Source organism: Mustela putorius, unplaced genomic scaffold (genome assembly GCF_011764305.1).
Source record: "Mustela putorius furo isolate JIRA1106 unplaced genomic scaffold, ASM1176430v1.1 tig00000228_pilon_pilon_pilon, whole genome shotgun sequence".
NCBI classification, from domain to species: Eukaryota; Metazoa; Chordata; class Mammalia; order Carnivora; family Mustelidae; genus Mustela; species Mustela putorius.
In genome coordinates, this window is record NW_025421322.1 from 10,343,504 (window position 1) to 10,370,747 (window position 27,244).

At 36.2% G+C, this 27,244-nt stretch overlaps 1 protein-coding gene across 12 annotated transcripts in view; it reads left to right on the forward strand.

Annotated features, from left to right (window-relative positions):
- The window catches only part of OXR1 (oxidation resistance 1), a 441,010-nt gene that overhangs the window by 358,899 nt on the left and 54,867 nt on the right, over positions 1 to 27,244 (forward strand). For 6 of the 12 annotated variants that reach the window (XM_004771324.3, XM_045078042.1, XM_004771321.3 and 3 more), the window contains 2 exons: positions 21,811 to 21,893; positions 26,474 to 26,581. In XM_004771324.3, coding sequence (XP_004771381.1) covers positions 21,811 to 21,893; positions 26,474 to 26,581 — 191 coding nt within the window. Of the gene's footprint in view, positions 1 to 6,095; positions 6,424 to 6,624; positions 6,814 to 21,810; positions 21,894 to 26,473; positions 26,582 to 27,244 lie in introns of those variants that run through there. The other 6 variants (XM_045078044.1, XM_045078046.1, XM_045078049.1 and 3 more) reach the window with 5 other exon arrangements.

Below are 27,244 nucleotides of genomic sequence, written 5' to 3' on the forward strand. Positions count from 1 at the left end.
AATTCATTATCCCACCATGGCAAAAGCTCTCAATAAATCTGGGTATGGAAGGAAGGTATCTCAACATAATAAAGGCCATATATATGCCAAGCCCATTATCATAGTACTCTGTGGTGAGAGTTTGAAAGTTTTTCCCCTAAGATCGGGAAGAAGACAAGGGCTCCCACTCTCAACAGTACTGAATGTTCTAGCCAGAGCATTCAGGCAAGACAAAGAAATAAAATGCAACCAAATATGAAAGGAGGAAATGCAGTTGTCTGTATTTGCAGAACATGATCTTATATACAGAAAATCCTAAAGACTTCTTGAAAATATTGTTAGAACTAATAAATGAATTTTATAAAGTTGCAGGATACAAATCAACATAGAAAAATCAGTTGCATTCATATAGACTAACCATGAATTATCCAAAAAAGAAATAAAGCAAACCATTTGTAATAGAATAAAAAACAGCAAAATGCTTAGCAATAAAGTTAACCGAAGAGGTGAAGGGTCTCTACTGTGAAAACTATAAGATGTTGAGGAAGAAATTGGACATAAAAAAAATAAATTGAAAGGTATTCTGAGTTCAAGTATTAGAACAATATTGTTAAAATGTCTTTACTACCTAAAGTGTTCTACATATTCAGTGCAATCCCTCAAAAATCCAGTGGCATTTTCATAGAAATAAACCAAACAATCCCCAAATTAATATGGAATTACAAAAGACCCTAAATAGCCAATCCTGAAAAAGAAGGAGAAAATTGAAAAATTATACTTCCTGATTTTAAATTATATTACAAAGCTATAGTAATCAGAACAGTATAGTACTGCCATAAAAACAGACACATAGACCAATGGAACAGAATCAAGAGCCCAGAAACAAACCATCCATATACTGTTAATTAATATTTGACAAGGGAGCCAAGAATATTCACTGAAGAAAGGACAGTCTCTTTAATAAATGGTATTGGGGAAATTGGATAGTCACACACAAAAGAATGAAATTGGATTTCTAACTTATACCGTACACAAAAATTAACATGAAATGGATTAAAGATGCAAATGTGAAACCTGAACCTATAAAACTCCCAGAAGAAAACACATGGACAAAAGCTCCTTGACATTGGTCCTAGCAATGATTTTTGGATATGATACTAAAAAGGCAAGCAGTAAAAGCAAAAACAAACCAGTAGGACTGTATCAAACTAAAAATCTTATGTACAGCTAAGGAAACCAGCAATAAAATGAAAACCCAGCCTAAAGAATGGGAGAAAACATTTGCAAACCATTTATCTGATAAGGAGTTAATATCCAAAATACATAAGCAACTAAAAATTCGATAGCAAAAACAAAAAACAAAGGAACCCAAAGAATCCAATGAAAAAAATGGATGGAAGACTTCAAGAAACATTTTTCTAAAGAAGACATACAAATAGCCAACAGGTACACAAAAAGATGTCCAACATCACTAATCATCAGAAAAATGCAAATCAAAAACACAATGAGATATCAGCTCACAACAATTAAAATGATTATCCATCAAAACAAGAAGAGAGAGCAAGTATTGGTAAGGATGTGGACAAAAGGGAACCCGTGCTCCATTGGTAGGAATGTAGATTAGTAAAGCCATTGTGGAAAACAGTATGGAGGGTCCTCAAAAAAATAAATCTAGAATTACCATAAGATCTAGCTGTTTCACTTCCGGGTATATATCTGAAGGAAATGAAATCACTATCTTAAAGAAATATTTGCACTTCCATGTTCACAGCAACATTACACAGTAGCCAGGACATGGAAACAACCTAAATGTCCATCACTGGATAAATGGATAAAGAAGATTCGCTCTCTCTTTCTCTCTCTCTCTCTCTCTCACACACACACACACACACACACACACACAGAATATTACTCATCCATTAAAAAAGAAGGTTATCCTGTCATTGGCATCAACATGGATGAACATTGAGGGCACTATGCTAAGTGAAACAAAAGTCAAAGAAAGACAAATACTGTATGATCTCACTCACATGTGGAATCTAAAAAAGGTGAACTCATAGAAACAGATTAGAATTGTGGTTGCCAGGGGTTGGGCGTTGGAATGAGTGAGATGTTGTTCAAATGGTACAAACTTCTGATTTTAAGATGAGAAATTCTGAGGCTTCAATGTGTAGCATGGTGACTATAGGAAACAGTCACCATTATATGCTTGAATATTACTACGAGAGTAAATCTTAAATGTTCTCACCACATACAGAAAAGTAATATGTGCATTGATGGAGATGTTAACTAACCTTATTGTGGTAGTCATTTTGCATTGTATCAAATCAATACATTATATACCTTAAACTTACATTATTATACATATAGGGAAATGAAAACATATGTCCATAAAAAATTTGTACGCAGATGTTTATAGCAAAATTCTTCATAATAGCCACAAATGAGAACAATCCAAATGCCCATCAACTTAATGAATGGATAAATAAAATGTGATATATCCATATGCTAAGTGAAAAAAGTCAGATACCAAACACCAGATAGTATATAATTCCATATGTATGAAATATCTATAAAAGGTAAATCCATAAAGACAAATGGTAGATTAGTGGTCACCACCTCCTGGGGGGTGGGCATGGGGAGTGACTGCAAATAGGTAAGAAGTTTCTTTTTGGGGTGATAGAAATGTTGAAAAAGTAGATTTTTGGTAATGGTTTAACAACTGTGTACATGTACAATATCTGTTGAATTGTATGCCTTTAACAGGTGGATTATATGGTTTGTAAATCATACCTCAATAAATATAATTCTCATATTTTATTAACTTTTTAAAGGATTTTATTTATTTATTTGAGAGAGAGAGGGACAGGTTGAGAGAGCACAAGGAGTGGGGTGGGGAAAGGAAGAAGCAGGCTCCATCCCAGGACTCTGGGATCAAGACCTGAGCAGAAGGCAGACGCTCAACCGACTGAGCCACCTAGGGATCCCAATAGGTATATTTTTAAATGAGGAAAAGGTTGCTAGGGGAGACAGACATGGTATAAGGAACCTTTTTTTTTTTTTTTTTTTTAAAGAATGGAAAGGATTTCCGTGAATGATATAGGTAGGAAAAGGGGAAGGATCCAGAGTGGAGAGAAAATAATACAAGGAAGTAGTAATAACATTGACAAGTCAAAGGCAATATAAACCAGACTAAGATCAAGAGTTCATTTGGAGGGATGCCTGGATGGCTCAGTTGGTTAAGCATCTGCCTTTGGCTAGGATCATGTCAGGGTCCTGGGATGGAGTCCTGGCTCAGCAGGAGAGGGGGATCTGCTTGTTCCTCTGCAGCTCCCTGCCCACACCCCCCGTCCCTACCACTACCCCCCCTTCCATTTGTGAGCTCACTTTCTCTCTCTCTCCTTCTCTCAAATGAATAAATTTTTAAAATAAATTTTTAGAAGTTAATTTGGAGAGGGAATGGCATGAATAGAAGTTACTTCTGAGGCAAAGTAAAAGGAGATGAGCTTGTTGTAGATTGAAGAGAAAAAGAAAAGTGAGATGGTTCATATTTGAGGGCCTAATGACTTCTCACGCAGAAGGCAAGGTAACATATTAGTTAGATGAATTTAGTAACTTCAGGAGAATAGTGATGATTCAGACAACAAATGTGAAGAATAAGAAAGAAAGCTGATTGACTATATGAATAAAAGGATTTTGGAGACATTAAGGGCTTACTTGAGTTTAAATCAAAATTTGTAAAGCACATAATCATCAAGTTTACACATTTTTTTCTCCAGCAGCTCTAGCTTTCCATGAAACAGAAGCAGAAAAAAAACTGATGGGCCAACTGCCTCTAACCCTGTATTCGAACTGGTAAGAGTACAGGTTCCTGCTTAGGTTGGATGTAAAAGTGCAGATTCAATGAAGGATAAAAAACTCAGACACTATTTGGATAGGACTATCACAAACTAGATATTTCTATATGTGAAACATATTTTAGAAAAAGAATTTCAATTTAGTCAATCAGAATTAGACTTAAGTCATTCCAATTTGATTTTTAAGCTTACTGAGCCTCTGTGAGATTTCAGAAGTGGTGCTAAGGGTGGTAATGCTTCCTTATTGAAAAGAAAACTCAGAAAAACTAGGAGTCACCTACCATTCTACCAGTGGGTCCCGTAAGAGGTCCAGAACATCTGAACACAGGGATGATTGGTGGATATGTAGATTTCTGGGTCCTTTCTCACAAACACTGAGTTACACCGTGGGGGTACAGCCCAAACATTGTGTATTTTTTTTTTAAGATTTTATTTATTTATTTGACAGATCACAGGTAGGCAGAGGGGCAGGCAGAGAGAGAGGGGAAAGCAGGTTCCCTGCTGAGCAGAGAGCCAGACTAGGGGCTCTATCCTAGGACCCTGAGATCATGATCTTGACCCAAGCCAAAGACAGAGGCTTTAACCCAGTGAGCCACCCAGGCACCCCAAACATTGTGTGTTTTAACCAGGTATAAAGGGGATGCTATTGTTAAGATAGTTAAGTTTTTTCTAGTAAGAATTTAAGCTGAAAGGTAGTGGTGGGAAAAAGATCATTTTGAAAGAGGGAAGAGGGGATAATCTTTATGGTTCAGCAAAAAGCTTAAGTTCCTGAAGGCTTTTCTTTTTCTTTCTTTTTTTCTTTTTTTCTTTTTTTTTTTTAAGATTTCATTTATTTATTTGACAGAGGGAGAGAGATCACAAGTAGGCAGAGAGGCAGCCACGGGGGGGGGGGGGAGGCAGGATCCCTGTTGAGCAGAGAGCCCGATGTGGGGCGATGTGGGGCTCCATCCCAGGACCCTGAGACCATGACCCGAGCTGAAGGCAGAGGCTTAACCCACTGAGCCACCCAGGCGCCCCCTGAAGGCTTTTCTTGACTCCATTATTTGGTATTACTAAATCTTCAACTCAAGTAATTCAAACCTTTTCTTCACATACATTAATAAATTGGTAATTCTAAGAAAGAGAGTTTATTTAATGCATGCGAAAAACTAAAAGTGATATAAACAGATATGAAAGGACAGGAATAACCAGATCTCAGTAAATGTCAAAAGTCATTACTTCTTGGGCGCCTGGGTGGCTCAGTGGGTTAAGCCGCTGCTTTCAGCTCAGGTCATGATCTCAGGGTCCTGGGATCGAGTCCCGCATCGGGCTCTCTGCTCAGCAGAGAGCCTGCTTCCCTCTCTCTCTCTCTGCCTGCCTCTCCATCTACTTGTGATTTCTCTCTGTCAAATAAATAAATAAAATCTAAAAAAAAAAAAAAAAAAAAAAAAAGTCATTACTTCTTTTCTGCCTAAAGAATAAGGTTGCACACTAAAACCCTTGATTACCTTGCTTTATACCAGGTATAAAGGGGATGCTTTATATCTGGTCCATGAATCTGGTCCTCTATCTGGTTATAGGGCCAGATTCATGAAATGTCAAACTCTTAACAGTTCATAATGTCACAACGAACTTAAAATGTGACTATTAATGCTTTATTCTTCGAATATGGTCTCATAATGCTTGGTAAGAAGCATCTTATCTAAGTTGGTTTTAACTACAAAGTTTTGCCTCAAAGCCACCTTCCCTCCTGCCTCCCTACCCCCACAGAGCCCCCCAAATTACAAGCTGCAAAAGTTTGAATTGTGCCCCTCCCCCCCCACCCACACCCACACAAACTTTTTGACACTTCTCTCCTAGGCCCCCAAACTGTACATAACTCCAGCAGAGCCTCCCTGGGCCATTTTTATCCTCGGCTCAGCCCCAGGGCCCCAAAGCTCAACCTCCCCCGCTTTCCCCAGCAGTCCTGAAAGTCCGGTCGGGTCCGGACGGGGCGGGGCAGGGCGGGGCGGGCCTGCTCCATTGGAGCCGGCCGGGGGGGTGGAGGAGCCGATAGGACGGGTCCGGCTTGCTTAAAAGCCGCCAGCTTCTCGGCCCTGCATCTACTCCAGGAAGAATGCGTCTACTTTACAAGCGAAGCTTTGCCTGACTTGGCGTCTGGAAGCTACAAGAATAACTTTTCAAAAACTTTTGCCTCCCCCCCCCGTCAGCTCCCCCCACCCCCGACGCCTAGTTTCCCGATGGTCCGCCCCCGGGCCGAGCTAGGGAAGCCCCCTCCCCCTCCCCGCCTCCTGTGAGGCGCGCGGAGCCACCGCCCCCGGTCGGGTCGCAGGGGCGGGCGGCCTCGCACCCAGTGGCTGCCGCCGCCGCGCAAACCGTCGGCCTCCCGGGCCCCTGCCCCGCGGCAGCATGGACTACCTGACCACGTTCACGGGGAAGAGCGGGCGCCTTCTGCGGGGCACTGCCAACCGCCTGTGGGGCTTCGGGGGTGGCGGCGAAGCCCGGCAGGTGCGCTTCGAGGATTACCTGAGGGAACCCGCCCAGGGGGACCCCGGGTGCGGGTCCCCGCCCCACCGGCCCCCGGCGCCGTCCAGCCCGGAGGGACCCGGTGAGCCCAGCCTTCCTTCGCCTCCCGCGCGGCCGACCCGAGCTGAGGGCTGGGGCGGGAGTGGGGGCGGCGGAGGTCAGGGCTCGGGGTGGGAGTGCGCGGCCCCGGCGGACGCCGCTCGCGGACTGGGCGGGCGGGGGTCGCTCTGCAGGGCGTTGGCAGGTGTGGCTGCGCGGCCGGCGGGGAGGGGGTGAGGGGGAAGGACTCGCTCTGCTCGAGGGACGGAAGAGTTCCGGCAGTCTGCGTCGTAGCTTTTCCTGCTCGGCTCTTCCTGCTTGCTTCACCTAGTCCCGACTTTCTTTACCCCGCCGAGTGCTCCATTCTTTTTTTCCCTCCCACTGGGAGGTGAATATTGAACCAATTATGATGCCGGTGGTGTTCGTCTCTGAGGTAATTAAGATCGCCTTGCCGGGTTTGGTGTTCTGGTTTGGGTCAGTTTTTATTTGAAACTCGTCAACGGTTAAGGGCGCCTGGGTGGCTCAGTGGGTTAAGCCGCTGCCTTCGGCTCAGGTCATGATCTCAGGGTCCTGGGATCGAGTCCCGCATCGGACTCTCTGCTCAGCGGGGAGCCTGCTTCCCTTCCTCTCTCTCTCTCTGCCTGCCTCTCCATCTACTTGTGATTTCTCTCTGTCAAATAAATAAATAAAATCTTTTAAAAAAAAAGAAAAAAGAAACTCGTCAACGGTTAAGATGCCCTTAATACTACTTTGGGGAAGAAAATGCTTAATTTCCACCGGAACATAGGTTGATTTTTGTGCCGTATACTTTGAAAGGCCGCGTGTAGTCTTGAGAGGGCAGAACTTGGCAGACTATTTTTTCCCTCCATGACAAGTGCAGACTATTTTTTCCCTCCATGACAAGTATACCCACTCTTGTGTGTGTGTGTGTTTTTTTAATTTTTTTTCCATCATAACGACTTCGTAGCGTTCTGTCCCTTCACCCCCCCCCAAATCAGTTATAAAGGCACGATACTGATATCTTAGGATTTTAAAGTGTTCGTTGAAGAGGTACTGCATATGATAACTTCTCCAGTGTCATTGGCCTCCTCTAAGTTAATAAGTGGCAGACCTCTCTGAGTCATTTGTATGTTATTTTTGTTATTCTAATATACATTTGGTGTTCTGAGAGTAAACTACCAGCCTTAGAGAGTTTAGAAAATAGAGGAAAGCTCACAGTGTACAAATCTCTCCATAGCCCCTCATCCTGCCCTTCATTTTAAAGCAGTGACACAGTGGAGACCTCTATTGTCCAGTGTGTGTAGGTGTGTAATTGAAACTTTGAAGAAACTTGAATATTAAAGTCTTAACTTTAGCATGGTCCCTTTAAATAATTTTTCCTCACTTTACATAACATATCGTCTTTAGTATTCCTGTTTATGGAATTAAAAGATGAAAAAGTGGGAGGATACTATATTTCTCCTTGGAAGTGTTAACCAGATGCAGAATTCTCCTAAAGGAGGGACCAAGGATGAGGATGGAACCTTTTAAGTGTGTGAATAAGGGATTTTTAAAATGAGTCTTTCGTTGTCTGATTGAAAACAAATGATAGGTGACCAGGCTCTAGATCTGAGACTTTGCTCAGCAGGGAGCCTGCTTCTCCCTCTCTGCCTGCCTCTCTGCCTACTTGTGATCTCTCTCAAATAAATAAATTCAAAACAAAACAAAGCATATGAACAGGTAGATGTAGGATTCAGAGATATGTGGTGTAACTTAACCAGGAAGGAATATGACCAGTATTTTAATGAGCACAAACTTAAACATCAGATTCATTTATTCAAAGACGTTTATTGAGCAGACTGCTATATCTGACGCTCTCCTTCATAGTCGCAGTTTTAAAATTCCTCTTCTGTTGAGGCTGCCTCATCAACTCATGGCACACTGTTTAATATTTATGGTGCTCCCAAATCTCTGACACAAGTTAGGCCTTGTGATGTCCCAGTTATGACCACACTCAGGTGGGCAGGTACATCCTGTCATTAACTTGCTGGAAAAATTTGTACATTTACTTAACTTCTTTGGCCCTATATTTCCTTCTTTATAAATGAGACTGATTAGATGATCCCAGAGGTTCTCAATTTTGGAGCTCTTTTTCATTTAGAACACAACAAGTGAAAATGATGGGTGGTAGATCTAGAAAATAGCATTTGGGTGTAAAAACATTGTGGGTCTATGAAGTTATGCCTACAGAGTTCTAAAGGCAGTTCAAGAAATAAGTGCTCCAGCAATAATTTGATCACCATTTTTAGAATAAGTATAGCTTCCTAGATTGACTCCTTTGGGAGGCAACGTGTATATATACAAGTGAAAAATAGGTGGTGCTTTATTTCTAGTTAGCCTTTGCTTAAATGAGAACTCTTTTTTTTGTAGCTACCTACCCAATGGATTTGGCTGTAGGATCTTTCTTTCTTTCTTTCTTTCTTTGGGGGTATTTCTGTCTTTTGGTATGAGTATTAGTCTGTTTGAAAGATTTCTTTTGCCCTTTCTGCTTGTGACTACCTTTATTTCAGATTTTTGTAACAGCTGCTTAAGATTCCTAGCGTCACTCACCCCTGCCTTCAATTCTTTAAAATGTCCTGTGTACTATCACAGTATTTCTTGTACAGACACATCCACACTTGTAAATTGGCTGTACTCCAGGACCCTGTTGTAGTGATCTTGCCCGGTTTGGGGTTCAGTAATGATGTTGATAAAATACCTTTACTGTTGACATATTAAGGATGAATTAGATAAAATTCTGGTCAAATGTTTTTGATTTCACTCTTTCTATAACAAACCACTTGCTATACTGTTAGTGTTACTGATGCCTTTACTCCTTTCCTAGGTGGCTGCTTTTGCTCTTCTAGCTTTTAGTGTTTTCTGACTCCATCATTATATAGTTGCCCAGAAAAAAAAAAACATAAATGGAACTTAGACATATTAAGGAGTTTATCACACCATTTGCTTTAGTTAATAACAATTACAAAGAAAACATCTTATGCTGCAATTCTTATTTCTGCCTAGAGTGAATTAGGGCTTGATTCAAGGAAAATTTTTGGACCTCGAGTATATTCTTGTTTGGGAGCCTATGCTAGGTAGCGTTTTTTTTTTTTTAATTTAAAATCAATTAGTTAACATACAGTGTTAACATAGAGTTTAATGATTTATCAGTCACGTTACACCCAGTGCTCATTACATCAAGTGACCTCCTTAATGCCCATCACCCAATTACCCCATCCCCCCACCCATCTCCCTTCTAGCTACCCTCAGTTTGTTTCCTACAGTTAAGAGTCTCTTAGGATTTGTCTCCCTCCCTGATTTTCTCTTATTTTTCCCATCTGTTTTGTTTGTTTCTCATCTGTTTTGTTTCTTAAATTCCACATGAGTGAAATCATAGGATATATGTCTTTCTCTGACTTGTTTCACCTGGTCTTTAAAGTACTCACTTTACTGGGTCATACAGTAAAAAATCCATGTAAATAAGTAGATTTATCAAGTTTAAGTCTCAACTTACTGTGATTAGTTATCCTAAACAGCCCTACTATGTCAACTCTGTTTTCTTGCTTGGTGACAGTATACTTTAAACACATTTCACTCGGTCTTATTTAAAATTTATATTCATTTAGTTTTAGTGGTTAAAACTCTAGCTTTCAGGAGGAAACAGCAACAAAAATAATAGTTGCCAGAAACATTGGGCAGGCACTATCAAATAATTAATCCTAGTAACAACTCTATAAGATAGATACTGTTATCCCATTTTTCTGATGAAGGAACTGAGCCAGACAAAGAAATAAGGGATGTAAAATCCATTGGAGTGTTATCTTCATATTTCTAAGAGTGATGGCCATGTTAGGGCCATCACTCTTAGATGTGAGAAGAATGCAGAGCTCTGTCATGTATGATGTTAAATTAAATGTTGTTAAATTAAATGATGCTAAATTAAATGATGTTAAATTAAAACAAGTTAAATCAGATAAAGGATAGGATAGGTTGTCATTGAAGCTATGGTAACAGTTTATTTTGAACCCATGAAAGACCAAGTGGCTCTAAAAGATTTGGAGGACCAATTGTTGCAGTAACTATTAAAATACCCCCAAAACTCACAGTGTTGGTCAGTGGAGGAGAGTGACCTTAGATGTCTGCAGTCTTAGTGTCATTGCTTAAGGTGGAGGGAGGGGTAGATGAGGGAGAAGAACTTCACCTTGATAAATAATCTCAGTCTGCTCTCATGGTAACAGATGGTAAGTTTGAGCTCATATTTTTTCCTTAAACATGAGGTAGATTTCCCTGTTTTAGAATCGCTGCTCATCTCACAGGACAGTTAAACTGGAATCTTTTGTATTAACTTTGGGGGGGTTGTTGTTTTTATGTTTTTTAAAGATTTTATTTATTTGACAGAGATCACAAGTAGGCAGAGAGAGGAGCAGGCAGAGAGAGAGTGGGGGAAGCAGGCTCCCCCCTGAGCAGAGAGCAGGATCCCAGGACCCTGGGAAGGCCCTGCCCGAAGGCAGAGGCTTTAACCCACTGAGCCACCCAGGTGCCCCAGTATTATCTGTGTTTTTGGACAAAAGTGTCTCTGAATATTTGACACTACAGTAAAACAGTGATTCTCGGACTTGTGTCAGAATCACCTGAAAATCTAGTTAAAATAAAAATGAGGGGCTGCTTCCCAAGAAACTGATTTGGTACTTCCCATAATTTGCATTTTTTTTTTTTAAAGATTTTATTATTTTATTTGACAGAGAGAGGGACTGCAAGCAAGGGGAGAGGAAGAGGGAGAAGCAGGCTTCGCTCTGAGCAGGGGGCCTGATGTAGGGCTCGATCCCAGGAGGACTCTGGGATCAAGACCCGAGCTGAAGGCAGAGCTTAATGACTAAGCCACCCAGGTGCCCCCATAATTTGCATTTCTAACAATTTACCAAGTAATACTAGTGCTGCTGGTCTAAGGACCACACATTGAGAATCACTACTTTCTTTAATGGGTCTTTTTTCCATGGTAAGGTTAGGAGTAAGTACAAGTAATATATTTCATTTATTAAATGCTTAGTATTAATATTTTTTTTAATTAAGTTTAGGAATAATCAGTGTATTTGGTCTTTAAAATACTGTTTCAGGGGCACCTGTGTTGCTCAGTTGGTTAAATGTCCTTCCCACTTGATTTCGGCTCAGGTCATGATCTCGGTGTGGTGCGATCACGCCCCAGGCGTCAGGCTCAGTACAGAGTCTGCTTAAGATTCTTTCTCTCTCTCAAAAAAAAAATTGTATTTCAGAAAATTAGGCCTATTAGAGTACGTATAAATTAGTCTTGTAAATACAATTTAAAATGAGTATTTGTGTAACTGTTTTTGAAATTGAAAGGTGCAGGTATTTAGTAGGATAAATTTAGAAACTGAGAATATTTAGAATTTAATTATATTTAAAACTTTATTCTAATGTATTTACCTACAGTTACATTCTTAGAAAGGTTTACTTGCTAGAGGCAATTTAAGTGTTTAAAGTAGAATATAGTAAATTTATAAATGCAGTTTAATGTATGTGAGAAAATTTAATTACCCAGGTTTATAAATAGGATTATTTAAGGATATTTAGTTTGTTTTCTGTTTGAGTTAATCAACTATCAGAAGTACCTTGGGAAGTGTATTAGCGGTTACTAGATATATAAATGAAATGCATTTTATAGTTGAAGGCTTAAGGGAAAGCTAGGTTTTTATATTTGTACTTTAATAAGTGAAACATTAAAAAATAAAGTAACTACAATAGTTTTTTGTTTATAAAGGCTCTCTTTGTGGTCACCAACAAACTTAAAGTATGAGACTCTTGATAAATTTTCTTGAACAAAAAAGGGGCATGCTTTAAGGTCAAATTCTTGTGTTAGAGAAAGGTCCAAAATTTGCCTTTGTTTTCTAGCAGTCAGTGAAAAAAGGGAAATGTAACCAGACATAAATTAGTGTCCCTAAGATAAATATATTGCTTAGACAGGCAGGAAAAACACAAACTAAATTTTTAATTTTACTTAAACTAAAGTAGCCACATGTGGGCCTTACTGCTATCATATTGGATGATTCAGAAATAGAGTCCAGAATCCAGATTCCTTAACACGGTTCCTTACTATTTACATTTCAAGTGCTTAATAGCCACATTTGCCTAGTGGCTGCTAAACCGGATAACACAAATATAGAATATTTCCATCATTGCTGAAAATACCATTCATTGCAGGAATATCACTATTGGTGATAGAATAATGAGAAGAAATTCTCATGGAACTCCCAATATAGCAAAAAGTATCCTTACCATCTTTATATTAAATATAGCCTCTAATTTCAAAAAGCTACTTTTTTATACCATCCTTTAGTGTGGTTCAGTGGTATAACAACAAAGTGCAAGTTATAAAAGCAGTTCTGACAGGGTCAAAAAATTAATACAGATACATAGTTAATCAGATGGTGTATCTTAACTGAGGGGTAGGTGCTAGATTGTAAACTACAGATTTTAGATCATACATAAAATCTAGATTTTAGATTTCCAGAGCAGTGCTACTCAATAGAATTTTCTACAGAAATAAAATTTTAATTAAGTATTTAGTTTTCAGCCTTACTTGCCTTCTGCAGGCACTCAGAAGCCTTAAGGCTAGTGGATACTATATTGGATAACACAGATATAAACTATTTCTATCACTGCAGAAAGTCACTGGAAAGCACTCTTTTAGAGCAATGGGTCTCAACACTGGCTGCACATTAGAATTTCCTGGGTAGATTTTTAAAAAAATTATGATGGTAAGTCCCCACTCTTAGCATGAGATCTCTATGCTCTGACAGTAATCAAAGATTAGATCATAAACCCAAATCTCTTAAGTTTAGGACCTCAACTAATTTTAAGTTTATCAGGTGACTAATGTGTAGGTAGAGTTTTAAAAAAAAAAAAAACTATTTTCCTCAAAACTTTGTCTCAAATTACTAAGGCACAATGGGTTTTTGTTTATTTTTTGTTTTTGTCTTTTCTTCATAAGCCCTTTGGACATGCACCAAATATTTTGAAATTCAATTTCTGAAAAGAGATGTATTTTTAAGTTGTATGGCAGTCTCTCAGTATGATAAAGACCTTAGGAAAAGTGAGGTGACAATGAAAAGTTCCTGAAAAGAAGACACATATATGTGCTTGAAAGAGAAATGTTGAAGATAGAATCTTACATGCTTCCAGTCTTTTGAAGACATTTTTTTTTGTAAAATTCATGTATGCTAACTATGAAGAAGTCCTATATTGCAAAGATTAAAGTTTAAAAGCCACCTCCAATCTAGACATCCAGAGACATAATTAATATTAGGATAAGCATTTTTGTCCAGGTCTATGTATATATACAGATAGAATGATGTATGGAAGGCTTGAAGGAAGGGGTAACTGAAAGATGTATTTTTTGCCCTAAGAAAGTATTTTCTAAATGGTGTGTCAAAAGTTAAGTAGATTTTGAGGAAATTCTAAGACCTTGGTATTATTAATTCCTTTTCAGATGGCATTAGCGTCTCCCATATTTTTTCTCACCATCTCCTGATACTGACTCATTATTTTTATATTTTTTCATATTTTTAACATTCACAATTAGTTTTTCAGCTACATTTTTATACCATTGTTCTGTACTTTCCATTAGTCCTTTTATCAAGCCCTCCTCACTCTTGGAATTTTTATTTTGATATAGTTAACACAACTTCAGTCTTCCGGAATTGAATAATGTTTTCATAAAGAAGTGTTAAACAAGCTAGACTGCTTTTTTCTCCCTGGTAGGTGATTTGCTTTTTATGCATGAATTCTTTTATTTTCCACACACTATTATTTAATCAGGAGTAGAAAGGGAATAATCAGATTTATGTGGACTTGTGTGTATGTGTAATATTCTTAGGAAGTACATCTTTCCTCTAGGATCCATGTTGATGGAGCAGCCTCTGTATGAAACAGCCCTGGTCTTGAGATAGAGGAAAAAGAGAGTTAAGAATTATAATGTGGGTCTTAACAGTTTACCTGGAATACTCATCACTTCTGTTCATGTTTCATTGAGCAAAGCATGTCACATGGCCATGTCAGACATCAGTGCGATGCAGTGTATTTTATATTCCTCCCCAGGAAGGAATATAGTATACTTAGTAACAATGTAGTCTATCACAATGACTATTTTAGAAAACAATTAGATTAGTTTAACAGAGATTTGAAAATTGCTGTCACCAGTAGGGAAGCCCATTCTTCTGTCAGTTATTCAGTCTGCAAGTTCGATCCTTTCAAAAGCTCTATAAACAGTGCTTCTCAGATTTATTCCACATGCATATTAGTTGTAATCAGTAGTTCTGAAGTGAAGCCTGAGATTCTGCATTTACTAGAAGCTGCATTCACTGGAAGCACCCAGGTGATACTAATGCTGTTGGTCCCTAACAAACAACTTTAAGTAGCAAGGGTCTCTCTATATAGCACTTTATGTAATGGAGCTTTTTACTTAGGAGAGGACCACTGAAAAAACCTTTGGGTAGAGAAAGGGGCACTATAGGGGAACAACTAATGGGTAGGACACCAAGAACAGTATGAGATATTACCAAATAAAGGGACAGATGAGCACTGAGAAGGAATTAGTTGACTGATTCACAAAGATCAGATAAAATAAAATTGAACAGGCCCATCATATTTGCCACTTAGTTTGCTCTCTTTTACCAAGGCAGGTTTAGTGAACCTAGGAGGAGAAAAGCCATTATAGTGCATTGTGGAATCAGTAGGTGGTGATGGAGTAAAGACAGTGAAAAGTAGACTCATTTCCAAGCGTTCAACTATGAAAAGAAGCAGAAAGATAGTGTGATATCTAGAAGAGCATGTGTACAAAGTTGAAGAGAACTCAAGGGATTTTTAAAATTTATTTTTGTTTTGATTGTGGATAAAGAGTCATCAGAAGTGAAAGTTTGAGAATACAGGCATTTTTTTTCCCTCTCCTACCTCACTATAGAGGGAATCAGGTAATTATAAAAGCTGTAATCAGAATATCTGTTGTAGTTTAGAAGATGCTTTTGAAGTTTTACTCTTTATTATTGTGTGTGAAAATATTGACTCTCACCTCAATATTTTTTAAATTATCACATTTTTTATCAGTAGCTACTACCCAAATGAGAATATTCAGTTATAGTAGTGGACTTCTAGTATTTTAAAACTGGATCTCATACTATTTTTATTATTGGTTTATAGGCTTGTTTTCTTCCTCCAGTTTGCCTTTTCCATTCTACTACCAAAATGACTTTAATTTAAAGTTCCGATACTACTTGTTCAGATCGCTGCTTAAAAATCTTTTGGGACTTCTGAGCCCGGTAGTAGCAAGCTGGGTAATTCAGACTCTCCTGCCGAGAACAATCTGAAGAGCTGGGCCAAAGCAAAATAAATTTTACTGAAGGTGTCAGAAAGGAAACTGATATAACTAGACTAGGATCTAAGTGAGGACAGAGGCCAAGGAAGAGCAGTTCTAATTTGGGAATTGCTTTTTCCCTGGGTAATGTGTTGATTCCAGAAATAGCAACTGAGAGATTTAAAGGTACTTTTAACAACATACAGATATAAAGGATAAGAGATAGAATATAAGACCCAATACAAGCGAGGTGGTGAACTCTCACTTAGGACCCTAAAACATTGTATCTGAGGGTATAGAGAAACAAGTAGGTAGATTCTCTTAAGATTTTGGCTTAGTTTCAGATTATCATTCCTGTATCTTCATTTATAAAATCTGGTATTGCTAGTGTCCTTAGCTGTTTAACAAAAGGAAACAATATTTTCTGGAGAAATACAGCTTTTTGTGTGTCAAATTCTGTCAGTAGACAGTTTTGCAAATACAGGATGCAGCACACAAAATATAATTAGGTACATAATGAGACCTCAGAAACAACAGTGTATCTGGATATTGTAGTTGTGATTTAAAATAGCCATGTTGAGAATTTTGTAGAAAGAAATGAATTATAAAAAAGAAAAATGGATATTCTGGAACTGAAAAATATAATCCAAGTTAGAACCCTTGTGAATGAATTTAACAGCAAATTAGCCAACACCATAGGAGAGAATTAGTGAATTGAAAGATAGGTCAGAAGAAAATACTCAAAATAGAGAGAGGGGTCGCCTGGGAGGCTCAGTGGGTTAAGCCTCTTCCTTGGGCTCAGGTCCTGATCTCAGTGTCCTGGGATAGGGCCCCATATCAGGCTCTGCTCAGCAGGGAGCCTGCTTTCCCCTCTCCTTTTGCCTGACTCTCTGCCTACTTGCCATCTCTTTCTCCATGTCAAATAAATAAATAAAATCTTTAAGAAAAAAAAAAAGGGAGAGGGACAAAAGAATAGAAAATATGGGAGAAGGTTATGCTCAATAAAAATACAATGGGAAGTTCTAATGTATGTATATTTGAGTCCCTAAAGGAGAGGAGAGAGAATAGGGCAGAAGCATTATTTAATAAGAGATTGAAAACTTCTAAACTTATGAAATACTTTAATTCATAGATGTAAACATCCCTGCAAACCTCTACTGGAATCAATACTAATCCCACCAAAGCTGAAAAATCTTAAAAAGATGGTTCAGTGGGTGGCTCAACCTGTTGGGTGGCTGCCTTTGGCTCAGGCCATGATCCCAGGGTCCTGGGATCAAGCCCCACATTGGACTCCCTGCTCAGTGGAGAGCCTGCTTCTCTCTCTCCCTCTGCCTGCCATTCTGCCTCCTTGTGCTCTTTCTGTGTATCTATCAAATTAAAGAAAAAAAAAAAAAAACTTTAAAAAGAAATCTTAAGAGCAATCCGAACAGTTAATGGTATCGCAGTAGAATTGATAGTTGATTTCCCAACAGAAACAGTAGAAATTAAAAAGCAGGGGGAAATAATCTGCCAATCTAGAATTCTGTCCTCTGTAAAAGTACTCAGAGTTGCAATAAAAATGGTAAATATGAGGGTAAAACTAAGTGAATGTTGACAGTCTAGAAAAGTAATGATTTCTAGTATTTTTTTAATATACATGTATATAATTAAAGTACCTAATAATAATTACAGTTAAGTCTTGGCAGGGACATAAGGGATTTTAATGCCCTTACGTTGTCCAGGAAGAGGCTAGAAGTACTCTTTAATATTAGACTGATAAGTCAGTATTTCAGGCTGTAACCTCTGGGTTGATCACTAACAGAATTATTACAGAATGCATAACTTTAAATTAATGGGAGGAAAACAAAATAAGTAGTAATCCAAAAGAAGGAAAGAAAAGAGAGTAACAGAACTGGCAGACAAATAGAAAACAGAACAAATAGACAATAAGGTCCTTACTTTAGGGGTCATATCTAAAGTGTAAGGATAGGGCTTAGTAGAGAATGCAACTCTTGATCTCAGGGTTGTGAGTTCAGGTCCCATGGTGGGCCTAAAGATTACTTAAACTCTTAAAAAAAATAAAATGTAAGGATAAAGAAGGGTTGAAAATCTAAAGAAAGAGTAAACACTGATGGGAGAATAACTGGTATAATATCAGATGAGGCAAACATTAAGGCAAAAAGTATTCTGAGGAGAAAGGTTCAATTTACCAGGAAGACAAAACAATTCCTAATTTATTTGAACCTAGTGTCATGGCCTCACAATACAGAAAACAAAGGAGAAAAATTTATAAGGGACCATATAGAGCCCACAATTCTAGTGGGAGATTTTAACAACCTGTATTAGTAATTTACAGAATAAGCTTGCAAAATCAATATGAATATAGAAAATTTGAGAACACAGTTGTCAAACTTGACCTTTTTGATATGGAGATAGATGAAATGTATGTATGATACACACACACTGGCATTACCTTACAGTAGAGAAGACACATTCTTACCAAGTACCTATGAAGTATTTACTAATTTACATATGATTATAAAGCAAATTTCAACAAATCTCGAAGCTTTGAACTTCTGTATTTTCTTTCACCATGGTGCAATTACTCTAAAAATCACTAACCAAAAAATAAATTTTAGAAACTGTTATTATGTTGGCAAATTAAGTAATATTATCTAAATAGCAAAAGAAGAAATATCTTGGACCAAATTATGAAAACACAGAATATAGAATTTTGTAGGATTCTTCTTAGAATGGGAGTTTATTGTTCTAGATTACATGTTAAGTATCTGCATCTGGCAATGATAGTGTAAAATCCAAGTCCCTTGCTCTTTTCAATATATCAAGATAATTGTATCTTGGGGAAAGTTTGTTTGTTTGTTTGTTTTTTTAAAGATCTTAAGTATTTATTTGAGAGAGAGCACAAAAGGGGAGAAGGTCAGAGAAAGAAGGAGACTCCCCGCAGAGCTGGGGGCCTGATGTGCCACTCAGTCCTGGAATTCTGGAATCACAACCTCAGACGAAGGCAGTGACTTAACCAACTGAGCCACCCAGGCTCAGGGAAGTTTTTATATATTCATTTTCCTATGAGAAATTTGTGGAACACCTGTTGTATCACACACATAATAATATAAGGTGCAGGGTACATAGAAAGGCTTCTCAACCTTCACAGTATTGACATTCTGGGACAGAGTTTTCTTTGTTGTGAGGGGAATGTGGTGTACATTGTTTAGCACACAATGTTTAACACCATGCATGGCCTGTACCCAGTAAATGCCAGTAACATTTTCCCAATTGCAATAACCACCAATGTGCTTCAGTTTAAGTTGTCAAATGAGGATAATAATGATAGCTACTTTATAGGGTTGAAGAATCAGATAAAGTAATAAATGTAAAGTAGTTAGAACAATGGCTGGCATATACTGAGCACTTGATAAATGTTTATTATTTTGATTGTTAAATCACAAATATGTATGTATTTCTAAACTGTAATAATTTTTGTGGGGAAGAAGAAAGGCCTCTCCTCTCCATACTCACTGTCTAGATTCTTTTATGCTGGCAACTTTCTTTTAAAAAGGTACTATGGGGACGCCTGGGTGGCTCAGGGGGTTAAAGCCTCTGCCTTCGTCTCAGGTCATGGTTCCAGGGCCCTGGATAGAGCCCCATATTGGATTCTTGCTCGGCAGGGGGCCTGCTTCCTCCTCTCTCTCTCTCTCTCCCTCTCTCTCTGCTTGCCTCTCTGCCTACTTGTGATCTGTGTCTGTCAAACAAATAATATCTTTTAAAAAAAGTATTAAAATTACCCAATAAGAGACTGGGCTTGGTGGCAACTGATATTATTTTCAGAAAGTCTCAAATAATGTGATTTTCATACTGATAGAATGATCAGTTTGTTTCATTGTGCTCTGGTAGTTTTATTTATGAATAAATGTTTTAATATTGGCTATTAACCTTTACAGTTGTTTTGTAATAAACAAAGTAATATATAATTGTAAATTATTAAGGTGGATACTTTGAATTTATTTTAAAGTTTAAACTATAGAAATCTGGTACATTGGTTTTCATGCTCTGAACTACATTCCATGGTGAACTCTCGAAAATGAGAGCAATTGCAAACTTCATTGTGATTAAATATTTAATGAACTCTTGGGATATTATAAAACACAAATTGAAAAACTTCAGTTAGGCAAAGTAAATGTACACTAATGGTTATTCCTAAAATCAATTAGGGATGGATATATATTATTTGTTAAAAGTAATCTGTAATTAGAAAAAAAGTAATCTGTAATTATCTCTGCATTGCTTAAGTTTAAACAGCAAAATGAGGATAGTGTTTTTAGCTCCCTCTGCTGTTTATGAAAGAACAGAAATTACTATTTAAAACTTTCAAAATTGTTTTAGATTTAAAATAATTTAATGTTTTATCAAAATCAAATTAAAATATATGCTATTCAGTGGAGGAAAAAGATTACAATAAGCAAAAATAATACTCATTTCCATAAGTGTTCTATCATTTTGCATTCCTACCATAAATATAGAAGAATGCTGTTTTTTCTACAGCCAAACAATATGTAGTCAGGCTTTTGAATTTTTACCAATCTGACAGGTGAGGAATGGTATCTCAGTGAAGTTACATTTGCATTTCTCTAGTTACCAGTTAGATTGAAAATATTTTTATATGTTTAAGGGCCATTTTTATATTCTCTTTGAATTGTCTGGTTATATATTTTGCCTATTTTTCTGAGTTTTTACATTTTTTCCTCTCTCAGGTTTTAAGAATTCTGTGAATATTTAGGAAATAAAAGTAGGGAATGGGGCGTAAAGGCAGTTGCCCCCAGGGACATAATGGTTGAGCCATAATTCTTTGTCTGGTTTTCTTTATGGAAAATTAATGATGGTTTATGAAAATTGTGATAGTTCTAGGTACAATTTAAGTTGTTGCTTCAGAACATTAGTTCATTCAAACTGGATGCTTGCCATGGTAAGCTGTTAGGCACTGAGGAGGCATTGTGGAACAAAGCAAGCACAGTATTTTGTAGGTTACCATTTAGCCGAAGGGATTAAAAATAGAGAGAGACTTAAAACGGAGTCAGATGCTATAGAAGGAGACATACAAATGCTATGTGATCAATAACAGAGACTTGGGTTACCTTAGGTGATCAGGAAGGTTTTAGGAGAGCTTTTTTAAGTACTGTGAAACTAACTGACTTTTTTGATATTCAAACTTATTAGTTCTATTATTAATGCTTTGTTAGAACGGTTTACCAAACTATTTTATTCAGTTTTGGGTTTTGTTTTTTAGAGATTGATTTTAATCATTTCATATTATTTAGACAGGAGTGATATTTATCAATTCAGTGTAATGGTTATTGCATGAAGTATAGATGAGATTTTTTAAATGCGAAATTTAAAGTGCAACAGGTACCATAATCTTGGTGATAATGACATGTTCAAGTGAAATGCCTTGATAGGCAAGTAAAAAATATTTAGGACTTTATCTGAAATGAAATGCGCTAAAGTTTATTTATATACAAAAGCATATCTTAATTTACTTTATGGTATATAAATAAGGAATTTAATAATTTTAAATAATTCCATAGAGAAGACTTCATCTTTAGCTATGATTGTAGAAGTGGAGTTATTTTTTTCCCGTGAGGACTAATGTTACATTTTATAGACTTGGTTTGGTTTATAATAATAATAATAATAATAATATCTTCAAATATATAGTTAATTGTAATCAAGTTAGATAGGTTGAAAGAAATGATCCACAATTCAGTTTTTAATAACACTTAATAATCCTTTCACGATAGTTGTTCATGTTTTGAATTGACTTGCAGTTTTTATAGTTTCTCATACTGGTCAGTTCTTCAAGCAGTCAAGCAAGCAAGCAAGAAGGTACATTTCCTTTTTCAGCAGTTGGTTGCATTTTAGAGCAGAGAATCCTAGGAAGCAAGCTGTAGTAGTAGTAAGTCTACTCGATAATTGCCCAGTGAGCTCTAATTAACAGTCCTGGACATTGCTTTGGAAGGAAAACAAATACAATAGTTTTACCTCATTTTCTTTCAGACACTGGCCAAAAGAAGACCTTAGACAAGAAAGATGGGAGACGAATGTCCTTTCAGAAACCTAAAGGAACTGTTGAGTATACAGTAAGTTACTGTCTTTGCAAGAGTATTACGTAAGACATTCTTTGTTTCTACTATAATAAATAAGACAAAGATTGTTAATTGCCTTATTTCAAAAATACTTGCCTTTCAGTAACTGTTTTATTAATAATATTTGTGTTCTTAATTGTACTTTAGGTTTTTTGTTAAGTGTGATACAGACAGTTACCCAGCAAGTTTAATTTGTTGCAGATGGTAATTTATGGGGAGTCAAAATTCCTGTGTTGTAATAACTTTTATTAGATTAGGCTTTTAGGAAAATATTTACTCTCTTATAAATGTGATCTTCATTACATTCCCAGCAGTGTTAAGTATAATGAAAATGGCAGATAGAATACCAAAAAGATAAATTGACATTTATCTTCCAGAATAACCTCTCACATCATGATTATTTGCACTGATTTATGGCTAAGTTTGTTTAGCTTTGAAATGGAACTTCTTTCTGTTTTCCAAATGACGTTCACATCTCTCTGGCAGTCAGCTTTTTACATTTCTGGTTACTATGGAAAACTGAAGTGAGAAATTCACTTTAGTCTGTGCTGTAATGCTTATCTGATTATAAATAATATTGTTTACTTACATAATGTTAATGAAGTTATAAACAGTTATTTAACTGGCTTTATTTTTATGTTGTTTTGTGTTTTCTAATGTTACAACCGTATTAAGCAAATAGCAATTTTAAACAGTCTCTGCATTTGTGTCATGAAACCTTCCAGTCTTGATTTTATTTTCCATGTATCCTTAAAATTGAAGAAATTATCAAAAAATTGGTTTACACTTTATTTCTATATATTATATAATTGATAATTTTGAGATTCTAAGTATTTTTTTAAAAGGTTGGGAATCAGATATTTAGGGTAGAATTATTTTTACCATCAAAAGAATCTTAAAGTATATTATATAAGTTCAATTGAGTGTGCTTGTAACCTGCTCTGCATGATTGAGAAATTGAGAAAATAAGTTCAAACAGTAAAATAATGGGTCACGTAATTTAATGTATTCATTAGTGTTTATACAGGCACAAGATTATAGGCATGAGGCATATGATGTTATCTACACGGGTAATAATGCAATTGTGAAGCATTGTAAAAGTGTAGTTCATTTTGAATTTAGGAGTTTACCATTCTTAAAATTCAATAAAACTTGTGTTCTCTGTAAGAGAATTAAATTTAAATTGAGAACCACTATTTTATGGGGGGAGTAGTTGAAACTTGAAATTACATTTTTCCTTAACGTTACAAATGACTTTTCAGGAGTAATCAAGTATTACCCAGAAAAGTTATAAAACATCCTCTTTGCAGGTCTTTGTTTAGACTTTTACTCCCTATTTTTTAGTCTATTCCTTATGCCAAATCCTAGAAGAAAGTAAGAAGTGTATTTTTATTTCTAAAGTCTATAAAATTTTAGTTTTATATTCTATTCTTATGACAGTTTTATAAAACTTTCATATAACATCTTTATATAAAATATTTATATAGCATGATTTTTATATTTAGGAAAAAATCTATTTCCTCAGTATTTCTCTTAAATTAAAACTTTTGATATCATAATGTGCTCTCAGAATTTGTTCTGAAATATTTGCAATCTAGCTTAAATATATTTTATACCACCTAAATATAGTATAAATCAATCACTGTATTTACATAGCTTAAAAATTAAAATAATTTATATATACATATATATGTATGTATATAAACACACATACATTATGTTTTTAATTGGGAAATCACTTTCAGTAGGAATCGAAAATAGATCTTGAAAATGCTATACATTGTCATTTTCTTCCTAATTAATTTAATATTTATATACCTTTCTAATGAAAGAGCCTTTTCCAAGGGACTAATGATTTTCTATTTATCAAACCCAGAGGCCTTTCCTTTGTTGCTTTTTGCTCAGTGTTCCTTCCTTCTGGTTTCTGGTTTTTCCTCTTAACGGTTGTTTTCAGTGAGGATCTGGGAATGGATAATCAAGCGATGTCTGAAAGTCTTCACTGCACCCTCATTCCTGTTAGTTGACCTGTCTATATAGATTATCAGGTTGACAGTTTACTGATAGCTGTTTTAATCCATTGTCTTATATCCCTCTGTTGCGTTTTTAGTTTTAATCATTTCTAGGCAGTCTTTTCTTTTTAAGTTTGTTTTTGGAGTTTGCCCTTTTTTCTTTATATAGTTCTGCAGTGCCACTGTAATAAGTCCTGATTCAGACAAATTTTTACTTACTGCGTTTCTTCAGCCTCAGGAGTATGTCATTCATAGTTCTGGAACATTATCACCCATCATTTCTTAGAGTATGTCTCCTGTTTTTCCTCTATTTGTTCTTGAAACTAATTGGACTATGTTTCATTGCCCTGGTATTCTTGCTGCCAGTTTTACTGTATCTTCCGTCTCTTTTACTGGCTGTTCTACTCTTGATTCCAAATATAAGTGGTCCCTTGTTTCTTTTCACTTTTCCATTTACAATCTCTTACAGATCTTAAGAACTTTACTATATAAACTATGTGAAGTGAACCTCCAGTTTTTTTTCTGTTTTTACCTTCCTACATGCTTGTATTTCCTACTTTCATTTTATAGTTACCAAATTGTAGCAAACCTCTTGCCAATTTCTCCATCCTTGTCCAATGCTTGATTTTCTTATTTTTGTTTCCCTTCATTCTGTTATTCATCCAGATTGGAACTTTGGGATTCAGCATCTGTTGCTTATTACCATTTGCTTCCTTGACCTGCTGCTGCTACTACTACCATCATCACAACCTCATTCATTCCAAGAATGCTTTCTTGAGTCTTGGAAACCTTATACACCTTAATCTCTCTATATTTCTGTTACTTTTAACCTCATTTACTGCAGTAGTGTTAAGTTGGTTTTTCTGCATCTGTTCTCTTTTCCCCTTAATCCTAGACCTGTTGTCACTCAAGCTATATATCTTCTTTGCTTTATAACTATTGGTGTCTTTTATTACTTTCCTCACTCCATTTAATAAGATCATTGTGAGGATAAAATGCGAGATAATATGAAAGTATTTTGTAAACTTAGAGATGTTACTGCAAAGTAAAATTTGTTTATAGAGAGCTTCTACATATATTATCTCTATAGGGTAAGTGATAGAGCCTCTCATTACATAGATGAGAAAATTTGCATAAAAGGAAGGAAACAAAACTGTTCAATTATCATCCCATGTATTTGTCACACATTTAGTTAAACTACATATTTATTTTTTTTACATTACATACATACCTATTTTTCTTGACTTTGAAAGTCTTCTCCAGCCTAATTCTAAATGCCTTTCTAATCTCATCCTTTTTCAGAACTAACACTAGTTACGTTCCTAAAGTCCTCATTAGTGTACTCTAGGTGAATTGGGAGGAAGAAATAGTATCCTCCCAAAGTGTGTTGTACTTTTTCTGTCTCCTAACACGTCAGTCCTGTGCTCTTCATTTTGAATGTTCTTTCCTTTCTCTCTTCTTCTCAAATTCTATTTCTTCTTCAAAATCCAGCTTTTAAATACTTTTAATACAATCTTTTCTGGACAATTTGGAGCAAATATGGTACACTATCCATACTCAGAACTTCTGTTATATTTGTCGTTTCATTTAAATTGCTCTTCATCTCATATAACCTTTTTGGTCTTTCTTATTTTCCAACTAGGTTTTAAATCCCTTGTGCACTAAAACTACGTAGATGCACTTGATTTTATCCTACAGAGCTGTCATAATGCCTTATGTATAGAGGACTCCAAAGGACTATATTGACTGATCCAGTGACTTTTTCCTTCAGGGAAATTGGCAAAATCCCATGACTTAAGATTTCTATAAATATGATCATTAAAGGATATTAATGATTTGGAAGCAGATTACTTTGGTTCAAATATGTTTTCTCATTTATATAATTGAATGAAAGGATGTGTTTGTAAAGATCATTAGAAATAACATCTTCGGGCACCTGGGTGGCTCAGTGGGTTAAGCCGCTGCCTTCGGCTCAGGTCATGATCTCAGGGTCCTGGGATCGAGTCCCACATTGGGCTCTCTGCTCAGCAGGGAGCCTGCTTCCCCCTCTCTCTCTCTCTGCCTGCCTCTCCATCTGCTTGTGATTTCTCTCTGTCAAATAAATAAATAAAATCTTTAAAAAAAAAAAAAAAAGAAATAGCATCTTCAGTTTGATACCAGCATACCAGCATACTTTGCTAAAATAGAATTTGTATGTTTCTAGGTTCCATATGTTTTAGAAACAGTTCAAAGGAATAATATATTTTAGAGCCTTTGTAAGATAAAAATCATTTGTGTTTTATAAGTTATATTTTGTATTTGGAAATTACTTGAAGTAGAGGCCCACATATAATTGTGATATGATAAAGTGTATACACTGTATAATAATAGGTTGAGGCCATTTGCTAACAAAGCACAAAATATCTTAAGTTAATTAAAGATGGAAAGATGGAAAATATCTAAAGATGGAAAGTACCACTTGTTAATGAAATGTGAGATTGGTCCATAGACATCTTAATAATATTAAACCTCATGATTAAGTTTTTCTGTTTTAACAGATTCAAATTTATTTTTTCTTTCAAACAGGTTGAATCAAGGGATTCTTTGAATAGTATAGCCCTGAAATTTGATACAACGCCCAACGAACTTGTTCAGTTAAATAAGTTATTCTCCCGAGCAGTTGTTACTGGACAGGTATCTTATTTTAATTCATTGGTATTTAGAAGCATTCAGTAGCAACACAGAAAGTATCCACTGCAGTATAGTTAATAATATAGAAAATATATAAATATATAAAATTAGGAATAATTTTATGCATGCTTTGAACAAATTACATTGTCTCTAGAAGAGAAAGTGGTCACATCTATATTAATTTTTCTTAGTAATTGAAAATTACTAAGATTGATAATATTTGTGAATTATCTTTTCAAATGTAATTTTAAAGAGCTTATTACGATATTCAAATCAATACATGTACATGATAACAAATTTTAAATTATCCCATCTCAGACTTCCAGTTTCCTTTTCCAGAAACAACCACATTTGCAGTTTGTATCCTCTTTCAGAAATATTTTAGCCTTTCCCTTTTTTTAAAATCTAACTTTGATTATTAGAAAATGTTTTATTTAAGTATGACTTGACCTCAAACTTTTTCATGTGTAGGTATTATTGACTGTATAGATATATTAACAAAGCACAGTAAGCTTTTTAGACTGTTTCAGTTCCCTTGTTATTTTAGATATTGCTGTTGGGAACATTCTTCTACATCTTTTTCTCTTTTTTATATGCAGACATTTCTATAAAATCCTAGAAGTAAAATTGCTGAGTTAAATGACATGTGCATCTTAAATTTTACCA